At 44.7% G+C, this 12,040-nt stretch overlaps 1 protein-coding gene across 3 annotated transcripts in view; it reads right to left on the bottom strand.

Moving 5' to 3' along the window:
• KIF13B (kinesin family member 13B) overlaps positions 1-12,040 on the bottom strand; it is a 221,979-nt gene that overhangs the window by 29,083 nt on the left and 180,856 nt on the right. For all 3 annotated transcript variants that reach the window (XR_009762449.1, XM_061625815.1, XM_061625816.1), the window contains 2 exons: positions 6,668-6,773; positions 6,323-6,456 (listed from right to left, as the gene is read on the bottom strand). Coding sequence is in view for 2 of the 3 variants with exons in the window: in XM_061625815.1 (XP_061481799.1) it covers positions 6,323-6,456; positions 6,668-6,773 (240 nt within the window). In the remaining variant the exon portion in view is untranslated. The remainder of the gene's footprint in view (positions 1-6,322; positions 6,457-6,667; positions 6,774-12,040) is intronic.

Here is a 12,040-nt window from a genome sequence, read left to right as displayed (position 1 = left end):
GGTTGCGTAAATCTGTCTTTCATCAGCCTTGACAGCGGTAGGTTAATCCTCTTCCAATATTGCACTTGTTTTTCTCAGTGTCGGACTGCGACTGGCCTATACTTGCATAGCAGCTGACTCATTATGATAAAGGCACCAGATCCATGGTGGATTTTTATGATCTGGGATGCTTTTCTGTCATGAGTTCTCTTGCAGGGTTACTGAATGGATAACTGAGATAAAGGATGTCCCTGGCAAGCAACCAGCTGTTGACAAGGCCTGTATTTTGAAAGAATCCAGGGGTCAAAGAACCGGCAACATTATTTCTGGCTACTGACATTCTCCCAAGCAAGCTAATATACAGCCTTTCCCTCCTCTGTGTGTGTGCGCGTGTGTGGGGAGTTGATACAAGGGGTGTTGGCAGAGCACCGTAACCCTTTACTATGCACTTCAGCCGCTGACGGCCAGTTTACACATTCAGCAAAATCAAGTGGTAAAATGTTTCCTTCTCTTACCATTCCAGGCTTCCAGTAGGGGTGGCTGCACATATTGTATGCAAAGCTCCCCAATTTAAAAGATTCTGCATACATAAGGCTAGCAGGGAGAAGGGTTCAGTCCAGCCTTCCTCCCTGACGTGCTATTTTTCCATCTGCAGGGAGGGTCTGTTTTACATTGCGTGTTCCCTTGTATTATGGTGAACAGATAGGTATATCTGTTCTTAAACCCTGTTAATTTTATCTACATTTTGATAATTTGATTCAGTTTACATGTTTTTAAAGTCTTCAGATTTTATCAATATTTTCTTATTCATATTTTATACTATTTTATGTAAACTGCTTAGACAGCTTTTTTTTTAATTAAATGGTCCATAAATCTTATGAAATAAAATAAAATAAAATAAATGTTTTGAGTATTATGGGGACAGGTGGTTAGAATTTTTTTATTGATATTTCATTTTTAAAATTTTAATGTGTGCCATATTGGAACAGTATCACTTGGAAAGGTAGCATATAAATGTTTTAAAATAATTAACTGATACTGAAGTACTATCGTCATAAACCACCTCTCACACATATGTAAGGAAAGGCGACAGAACGCCTTTCATTCAAACTGAAAAACAGCAGCACTGTTTAAACATATTGGATACCACGTCCGTCTGAATCCCCCCCCCCGCCAAATATTTAAAGCGCCGAGCATTTTCAGCTGAAGTGATTTACAGTAACATCAATTCCAGCAACAATGGTGAAATTTATGATGTGCACTTAGTGTTGTTTGTGATTTGCCAAATGGAAAGTGCACTTCTATTTTTAAGTCATGATTTTATCCCGCAGCCTCTCTTTCTGATAGACCCTGTGAATCTGAAAGACTGGAAGGGCTGGTGAACGACACACAGAGATGGGTGAGTCTTCAGCTGTGAAGTATGAGAAGGAGAATTGGGCATGTTTAGCCTGGAGAAGAGAAGACTGAGGGGAGATATGATAGCACTCTTCAAGTACATGAAAGGTTGTCACATAGAGGAGGGCCAGGATCTCTTCTCAATGGTCTCAGAGTTCAGGACACGGAATGATGGGCTCAAGTTATAGGAAGCCAGATTTTGACTGAACATGAGGAAAACTTCCTAACTGTTAGAGTGGTACAACAATGGAACCAGGGACCTAGGGAGATGGTGGGCTCTCCACCACTGGAGGCATTCAAGAGGCAGCTGGACAGCCACCTATCGGGTATGTTTTAAATTGGATTCCTGCACTGAGAGGTGTTGGAAGCGATAGCCTTATAGGCCCCTTCCAACTCTATGATTCTCCCCAGACTGTCAGAGGCATTCAGTGGACACCCCCCTACACACACACATGCAGGCTAATCCTATGAAAATGGACTGATGAAACAGTGACAGTTTAACTTTGGGGAACATAATATACAGCGGAGACCTGTCAGTTCAGAGCTAAGGTCTTTCTAAGTCTAATATAGACTTACAGAGGTGTATAAAATTATGTATGATGCAGCCAGAGAGAAGTTTTCTCTCTCTCTTAGAATCCAAGGCTGTTCAAGGAAGCTAAATATTGGAAGGTTAAAGCCTGCAGAGAACAAGTGCTGGTGGTTTTTACTAAAGGCTTAGAGACTATTGAAAGATTCAGGATGGACCAAAGAAAGTACTTTAAAAGAGGATTAGACAAATTCATGGAGGAGAAGACTATCAATGGCTACAAGGTTATCAATGATTAGTAGTCATAATGACTATACTACAATTATGTGTCTTAATATCAAATCTAATCTATATAACATTTTTGTAAGCCCTGAAACAGTCATGCTGCAGTTTGCTTGGCCACAGATAGGTGGCACTGCAAACTACAACATGACGATGGAGCAACTGCCTGGGACAGCTTCAGGAAGCTTGGTGATGGGGCGTTAGTAGAGGAGGAAGCTTGGTGACCTGTGGAGGGTGAGGTGAGAGAAAGAAGCTTGGCAACTCATGGAGGGGGAGAGCAGAAGAGCTAGTGGGCAGCTACGTGGCTGAGACACAGAGCGGCAGGCCAGGGCAGCTCCTGGAGGCCTCAGCTTTGCAAGGCCTAGAAAACATGAAACTTGGTGATGGGGCGGGGAGGAGAGGAGGAAGCTTGATGGCCAGTGGGGGAGGGAGGAAACCGGAAGAGCCAGTGGGAGAGTGAGAGAACGGAGAGTTGTGGACAGCGGCCTGGATGAGCTGTGGAGTGACAGGCCAGGGAAGCTCTGGGAGGCCTCAGTGTTGCTACCACAAAACCTGGGCAGGAGGAAGCGTGGCAACCAAGGGGGGGGAGAAAAGGAAGCTTCATGCCCCGTGGGGGGGAAGAGAGGAGGCGGGTTGGGGTCCCATGAGGGTGAGGACAGCAGAGACATAGTGACCCATGGGATGATGAGAAGAGGTGGCATGGGGAGACATGTGGAGGAGGCGAGGGGGAGGCTTGGATACTGACCAAGGAATGTGAGTGAACCAGTGTTAGCCAAGTGGAATGGTAGCACCCACCAACGTGGCAATACCTGAGGCGCTGGAGGGTTGGTTGGTGAGGGGGCAGGGGATACCTGGGGTTCTGTTTCCTGGAGCTAGGTGGTGGGTTTGGCACGTGAAATGGAGCACCTAATAAATACATACATACCTAGACCTTAGCTGTTTACAAGTTTTGCAAAGTCTATCGGGAATTGAAAGCTGAGCTAGAGAGTTTCCTTCAGTAAAAAAACCATCCTATTGTCTCTTCGGATCAAAGAGTACCTTTTGGATTGGGTCTACTGCTTGCACAAGTATGTCTGCATGCTTGTTTATGCTTGTTGAATTTGTATCCCGCTTTTCCGGATACAAAATCGTGCTCAAAGTGGCTATTCCTGTAAACCAGAATTTTGAGACCTGAAGACCACTTTGGAGCAGTTGTGGTTCTGGGGAATTTGCCTCACTATATTACTGAACATCAATCAGCCTTTTTCTGATATTAGAGAACGCTGGCTAGAGCCCTTATTAAAAAACACAAAGTACTGGAAGGTAAAAGAAAAATAAAGCTTCCTGTTACAAGGAACTCGAGGGGAAAGCCTCTTTTTAAAAAAAAAATAATTCTGTTCATTTTCAAAAACATCAAATATAAAAATCAACAATAACAACTTATTTATAATCTGAGGTGAGATTCAACGCCAACATGGGACTGTGTATATTAGCACAACATCATCCAATTAAATTAATATTAATAATAATCTTTTTCATTTTATTTTCCAGCTGTCTGTTATTTGAAAAACGTTCAACTCAGTACGTCGGTTCATAAAAGACCGGGTGTATTTGAGGGGTGCCAATCACTTTGCTTACAGGTTATGTATTGAATAGAGCAAAACCAGGTTGTGTAAAACAAGTTCTTAGGATGTGGGTTTCAAAGTGGGGTAAAGTCTCTTTTGTGGTGAAGGCTTCCAGCCCCAGGAAAAGATCTGGAAGTCACTGAAACCATGGCAATCTGCCCAGACAGCTTCCTCCTCTACCTGTTCAACTTTGGGGATTCTACCAAATACGCTATGCAGAACTCTGGAAGACATACTGAGAGCATGCCCAAAATTTGTTGGAGTGAGGTGACAGCTCCTACTAACAACTGCTATGAACGGGATAGATGTGATTTCCCCCCCCCCCAAAAAAAACACACCACTTTCCACTTAACTATTGTGGAGATTCTGAGTTTTGAGATACACATCCATTTTAATGTGCATCGCCCTCCTATTTTAGTTTATTTTTATTTTAGTACTAATACAAAATTCTGTTGTGTTTATGTGGAGTTCTGCATTTATTTTATTTTCTTCTCTTTTGATATGGCCTGCACACTAACTCAATAAATTATCTTCTCTTCTTGCGCTGCCCACAAGTTGTTTCTCGAAGGTTAACTCAAAACTACCTCTTGACTCTCAGTGAGAAGGCATGCAATTAATATTAGGGAACTGGGTCTTGAACTGCTTTGATTGTCTCTCTCTCCAGCCTCATGAAATGGTTATTGCACATACTTAATATGCAACTCAAACAGCTGCTTTTTAAAGCGAACCTTTACAAATTTAATAGAATAAAAGATGATATTGAAATGCCACTCTTTGGCAGCAATCTTCCTCCCAAGGTAAGAAAGATGCTGAATAAAATCCTAAGGCTTTTAAGGCATTACCCCCTTGGAGCCTGGCTTTTTATCATGCTTCAACCTAGAGGCCCACCTAGATGAAAAATGTGCCAAAGCCCGCACCAGAAAAAAATGAACAAGCAAATATTGAAATGTCAAGTGAGCTGTCGCAACTCCTCAGGAACTTGTTAGAGAATTCATAAGACCGGTGTCTCCACCAGAAGCACATACCCTTTCACCTTGAGTTACTAAGAACCCAATACTGGGATGACTTTTAATCAGTGTGCATTTCTTATGCAACAATGACAACATTTTATCTTAATTTTGATAGCCCAGCCATCTGGTCTTGAGATCCTTTGAGCTCATCAATAATCTGCTTTAGAAGGGACTGTATATTGTATTTGTTACATATGTTGGGATAATGTGAGTGGCTAATGAGCATGACAACAAACTACTATGCACATTCACCAGGCTTCATGGAAGGATGTGCACATAATCTGTCCATGAAGAGGGAATTATGCACATTTCCCAGTCAATGTACATAATCTCCAACAGGAGATTATGCACGACTGTCAGAGTATATACAAAATGTAGTTGAGATATCAGGGTGGTTCATGAGAGATGCTATTGGAGGTCATTGGTTCATAGGGTTGCCATAAGTCGTAATCGACTTGAAGGCACATAACAACAACAAAGTTGAGATATGCACATTCCTTAAGGCCTGCTGGAGATTATGTATATTGACCAGAAAATGTGCAGAATTTCCTTTTCATGGACAGATTAGATGCACGTGCTCCAATAAGCCTGGTGACAGTGCACAATGACTGCTTGTTTTGCATGTTAACTGCTCAACTTACATTACCCCTAAAATATGTAATCCAAAAGCCATGCATTGCTCAGCAGTGCAGATGATATCATTCTTAAATCACTTACTGTAGTGAAATTTGACTATCTTTCCGCGTCTTTGACAGCCTTTAGTAGTGGAAAAGGATTCATATATTATTTCTCTTTGGAGTCTCAACCTGGTAAAAGTCCAACTGGATTTGACTCCTGTGTTGGCCAGCAAAACTGAATTTGTAGAGAAACCATTCAAGGCACAATTTGCGACTCTCAAAACCAACACAAACCTCAGCAAAGAAGCAAAACTGGAAGGTTTACCGAGCCCCTAATATCCATTACCAGCTGGTAGTTCAGCTTGAAGGGCCAACATTTGTCCAAGCATGCACTGCACTGAAATCCACACAGACGCTCATTACTGCCAGTATTATAACAATTTATTTAGCACCACCCCCTCTGGGATGCACACCTTAATGTGGTGAGGGGGTTTGAGAGTGTTGAAGAAGCTGAGAGCAATGCTGTCAGGAGTCCAGACCAAGAGGCTAGACTCCTAGCAGGGGCACCCATGGCGGAATGGTCAAAGCTGAGACACCAGACTAAGATGCATCCAGACTCAGAGGAAGGCAATGGTAAACCACATCTGAATACCTCTTACCATGAAGACCCTATGAACCAAGCTATTGGAGGTCACCATTTCATAGGGTCGCCATAAGTCATAATCGACGTGAAGGCACATAGCAACAACAACAAATTTAGCACCATCAACAGGCCAGGATCTGTACAGGCTTTTCATAATTTGTGAAAACTGAAATCTGATTTGGAAGGAGACTTAAATCTTGAAACTTTTGATAAAAGACTTTTTTCTCCCACACTCCACAATGCCCGATACAATTTTGAGCTTTTACCTGCTGTGCAAGGGGAGATGGCAGCCGGCCCTTTTTCTCGTCTCTAAGAGGAAGCAGAGATTTAAGCAGCTTTGGCACCTGAGGCACGAAGGACTTCACAGGATTCAAGTACGAGGCAGCCAGGCTACCAAGTCCTGTGGGGGAAAACATTAATTCATAACGGCGCCACTCCCCTGCCTACTAAACATCCACAGTACAATCAAAAGCCCACCTTTGAAGCCACTTCCAAGCCTTTGGGCTGGTTTGCATAAAGCCCAGAGTCCCAAGATCTGTTGTGGCTGCAATGTGTGCGTGTGTGTGGGGGCTGTGGGTCCCCCACAATAGCTGCCTTGGGGATGTTTTTACCTGGGTCAGCAGAACCATTCTGCTGAGGAGAGGAGGAGAGATTTGCCCTGGACCTGTTGGAATGTGCTGAATTTTGCGATACATCTTGCTGGCTTTCCCAACGGCTCTAGAAAGGAATCAGGAGTGAGGGGTGAAGAGATACAACCAGAAGTACCAACACTCAGGAAGAACTTGGTAAACTCCCATAGAAAAGTTCACGTGCAAAATGGGCAGAGCAGCAAGAACAGGCATCCTTGTCCCAAAGAATTTCCCATGCAGTGATGGATTGGAAGGATGTGGGGGCTCCTATGCCAAACCATAACTGAACTGCCACCACCACCACCACACACACACTTCTCTGGCTTGTAGGTGCCAGGGCAGGGTCTGAAGGCACAGCGACCTTTCGGAAGCTCAACAGGTCTGCATCAAGTCAGTGCCTCGATGGGACACCACCTCGTAACCCTTTCTATGATGCTCTGAGTTCGATTATGGTAGCATAGGAATGAAATAAGTATGTAAGTACGCCACACTCCTCCTCTGCCAATCAGAGAACACCAGACCAGCACCAGCAATTCTTTTGTATTGAGGACCCCTATATTTTCTTATATGTTCTTCCATCCTCTGATGCTGCTACACTATTCATAGAAAGCAAAAAGGCAAAATGCTACTAGATCTACACATGCTCTGCTGAGCTATGCAGCAAAACCAGTACTCAGGTCACAGAGGATGAACAATGCCTACTTGCTATCTACCAGTGCTCCCCTCCTTTTTCTTCATCCCAAGCACTGCTAACTGTTTATTGGTTAAGCAACTAGAATTACCGGGCACTGTGCAACAGTGATTAAAGCAGAATTTTTCAACCTTAGGTCCCCAAATGTTTGTTGGACTACAACCCCCATCAACCCCAGCCAACGGTCAGGGATGATGGGAGTTGTAGTCCACCAACATCTGAGGTTCTAAGACTGAAGAAGACAGGCTTCAAGGACACAGATTCTATGTGCAGGACCACAGGCAAGAGGAGAGCTCCTGGGCTGTTTGGCATAGCAGCACTGGAATGACTAAGTGTTTAAGACGCAATTTGTCATTCGGCAATGTTTGCCCTGAAGAAGAAGAGGAAGAAGATGATGATCTTCAATGCCTTTTCTTTTATTGGAGACCATCTTACAGTACCCTGAAAATCTACAGACTGTGATTTAAGAACCAATGGATAACAGAATGGAACTCTAGAAAATACTTGTGGACGTCTAAACAAACTACCCAGGAATAGGATGGAGGGGAACATTTGAGGGAAAGTAGCAAATACAGATGAAGAGGGTTTTTTTAATTAACAACAGTAACAATAAAGAACAAGGCAAACTAAATCTTTGTATAGAAGGTAAGGGGAAGCCAAACGATGCCATCCTCATTGCATTCTTTATTATTTATTTATAAGCTGCTTAATCATTAGCAATTCTAAGCAGCGTACGTAAAAATGAACCACGCACAGATGAAAAACAACAAAAAGGCATCATGAAACCAAACACTGCCTTAAAATGCCATCTGGAATAAGAAAGGTTTTGCCACATGCCTGAAGATCAGCAAGGGGAGGGAAAACCCTTTAATCCTCACCCCTCAACCCATTATTTATTTCTATTCCTTTCCCCGCCCTATCGAACAGGCTCATATGCTGATCTTATTTTGTAATCTCTAAACTAGCCTTCCCCAACCTGGTGCCCTTCAGATGGTTTGGGCTACAACTCGTATCAGCGTGCGCTGGCTCTAAACCACCCTGCGTCAATCCACAATGAGTGCTGACAATAATGACCACTACATAGCAGCAATCGACTGGACTTAATGTTACCAGCCCAGAGACAAGATGTTGTTCGCTTTGTCCAACAACTGGCTGGTGCAGAGATGATGGCTTCGTTTGGACAACCTGGCTCCACCTTGCAACTGCAGAAGTGAGTGCTCTTTTGGGAGAACCCAGCTCAGCCTTCCCCAAATATTTTGGACTACAACTCCCATCAGCCACAGCAGTGCAGAATGGTTTCCTCTTTTATTGGCAACCATCTAACAGTGCTGTGAATCTCTCTCTCTCTCTCCTTGTGAGATGCAGCGTTAGGCAGAGGAAGAGAGGGACAGAGACAGAATGATAATGCTTAGCACTTCAGTCTCCCCAAAACGGATAATAATAACAGAGAAAGGCAAGAACAAACTTATTCATTATTTGTCTGGAGAAGCCTCTGCCAAATTACCGGACACCGAGGTCAACCATCATTAAATTAATTCTCATCGGCCACTTTTAAGAACATCATGCTCTCTGCCTCACATTAGCACAAGGTCATTGCACGGATGCCTCAGCACCTTCCGAATGATCCTTTGTCTTCTGGCAAAAGCCCTGCAACTTGCCTTTCACCCATTTGGACAACCACAACTCTCTCTGGTGCCCCTACCCACCCAGCCCACCGCTATCACGGCCAGCACAGATTGCTGGATGAAAGAATGTTTTTAACTGTTTTCAAAAGGCCTTCTTTAAAAAAAAAATTGCTTTGTTGATGTGTTTGCCACTGTGGGCTCCTTCAGGAAGAAGCATAGGATATAAATTCAACAAATAAATAACATTAAAAAGGGAATGCTAGAGCTAGACTACATGGACCTTGGCCTAATCCTGCAAGGTAATATATATGGTGTTAAAAGCAGCCACACAGAGGAGGGCCGGGATCTCTTCTCGATCATCCCAGAGTGCAGGACACAGAATAATGGGCTCAAGTTGCAGGAAGCCAGATTTCGACTGGACATCAGGAAAACCTTCCTAACTGTTAGAGCCATACCACAATGGAACCAATGACCTAGAGAGGTAGTGGGCTCTCCAACACTGGAGGCATTCAAGAGGCAGATGCACAGCCATCTGTCAGGAATGCTTTGCTTTGGATTCCTGCATTGAGCAGGGGGTTGGACTGGATGGCCTTATAGGCCCCTTCCAACTCTACTATTCTATGATCCCAGCCCAGGGTGAAAGAAGCAGGTTTGTTCAAAGTTGGCTCTGGCCATATCAAGGTGCCCTTTTAATGCAAACCCCACTGAAACCTCCCATTTTGAAAACAAAACTGCTGCTTTAGTCGCCATGAACATCTAATTCCATCAGCCTGAGGCTTCAGCATCAGAAGACACAACGTGCAAAGCTGCTAGCATTGGTTCTACTTTTAGATAAACACTCATCACCTTCTTCCTCTACTTGCTAAATTCACACAGTAACAGATCCACCCCCCCCCTCCAGCACTGAGAGAAACACACCTTAAGTCCAGCCTTTGCCGCCCTGGTACCCTCTAGGGCTGCCTTTCCCAACCTTTGGGTCCCCAGATGTGGCTGGACTACAACTCCCATCAACCCCAGCCTGCATGACCAATGATCAGGAATCATGGGAACTGTAGTCCAGCCACATCTGGGGACCCAAAGGTTGGGAAAGGCTGCTCTAGGGGCTTTGGACGTCAACTCCCATGAGCCCCAGGCAACACGGGCATGCCTGCTGAGGCTCATGGGAGTTGTAGTATCCGGAGGACAGTAGGATGGCGGAGAAGGCTGTCTTAGTCCTTCCCTTTCACACGCAACCTGTAGAAGGGGAGGGGGCAGGGAATTAACCAGGATGTCATCTGATGCTTCTGCTGATACACAACCCAATGTGTAAATCTCCCACTTTCCTTTGACTGTTTTAAGTGCTGCAGGGCTACCAGGGTTGAAAACCAGTGTATCTTGACAAGGCCCCAAACAACTGATGACCCCCCCCACACACACAACCCCCTTCCCCCACCAAATGCTGCACATCAAAAATGGATGGCAGCTTAACAGGAGCTTGATAAACTTCCTGTTTTCACTGCCAGCTTCGGAATGCAAAAAAACAGTGTGAGAGAGTGAGTGAGATTGTCCCTGGAAGGCAAAAATACATAGCTGTCAGGCAGTGTTCACAATTCACACAACCCAACCTTCACGAAACCAGACAGATATCCGTTCACACTGCACACTACTGCCAGCCCTGAGTTAAGTCCCCTCTGAATCATACCGGGAAAGGGCTAGAAAAGAAGCATTTATGTGCATGCCTGCGCAATGCCTTCATGTGCAATCTAGGGCACATCCCGGTATTGGAAGAACTACAGCCACACTTAATTCTAACTTTGCACAATTGCAGAAACAATTCTCATAGTTTATTCTGAGTCTGGAATTTTAGGCTTTTGGAGGGAAGGGGGAGGCCTGGGGGACAGGACAAAACTGGAGCATTGTGACGATGGATTGCAGGGATCTCTGTAACGTGTGGCATGGCGCCAGTTGTCATGCGCTTACTTCAGGGTGCAGCCAAATCTATGACCGCCCACATTTACTGTGCTGCCGCTGCTGCAGAGCTGACTGGCCAGTGGTCACCTACAAATGGGCCAATTTGCAAGGTGGTTGCATGTCGAAGGAACCATAATTATGGTATGCTATAGGAATGCAGTCGACCCATATTTGCACGTCACCAATTTGGCCGTGCAACCTGGCTTATCGCTCACAAGATGGCCTCTCAGTTAAACACTTCCAGTTTAGTTTAACCTACTAAATTCAGGATGACCAAGAGACAATGGGCAGTAGACTCAGGATGGACAGAAGGGCAAAATGTACAAAGTGGGGTTAGACAAATTCATGGCAGGGTGAAATAAGCCTTGATAGCTAAATAGACCTTCCACGTTCAGAAGCAGCGTAGCACTGAATACTAAGGGTTGTATCCAAAGCCGTGTCAGCTGGTGGAAAAATGCACTGCCTTCAAGTCAATCCTGACTTATGGTGACCCTATGACTAGGGGTTTCATGGTAAGCGGTATTCAGAGGGGGTTTCCCATTGCCTCCCTCTGAGGCTAGTCCTCCCCAGCTGGCGAGGGCCTGCTCAGCTTGCCACAGCTGTACAAGCCAGCCCCTTCCTCGTCCGCAACTGCCAGCTGGGGGGCAACTGGGCTCGGGAGTGTTGAATACCACCCTAGGCGCCTGGGACAAACAACGGGTTTGGGGTTTTCCCTTCATGTCCTGCCTGCAGACTTCCCAAAAGTGTCTGCCTGTTCACAGTTGGAAATAAGATACTGAACTCCTTGTCTGGTCTAACAGACCTAATCTATGCTCTTGCTTATGCCTATAATTATACTTGCTCATGCTCACTCCTTGTTACCTGTTTTCATCCCCACATACCGTTGTCAATAGCTTTATAAATAGTAAGCTCTTTGGGGCAGAGACCTACCATTCTGGGCTTATGTTATTGTCTAAAGCTCTCTGTAAATTGATGGCACCGTACAAGTAATTAAATATCAAAAGCAAGACCTCTTCGACTACTCAGATAAAGTGGGCAGGCTCAGTATGTAAAAAGCAAAAGACAGTTCCACACTGGTGTGGGTACCAC

Source organism: Rhineura floridana, chromosome 4 (genome assembly GCF_030035675.1).
Source record: "Rhineura floridana isolate rRhiFlo1 chromosome 4, rRhiFlo1.hap2, whole genome shotgun sequence".
Lineage (NCBI taxonomy): Eukaryota > Metazoa > Chordata > Lepidosauria > Squamata > Rhineuridae > Rhineura > Rhineura floridana.
The sequence above is the reverse complement of the archived record's forward strand: the minus strand, read 5'-3'. Positions and strand labels throughout refer to the sequence as shown.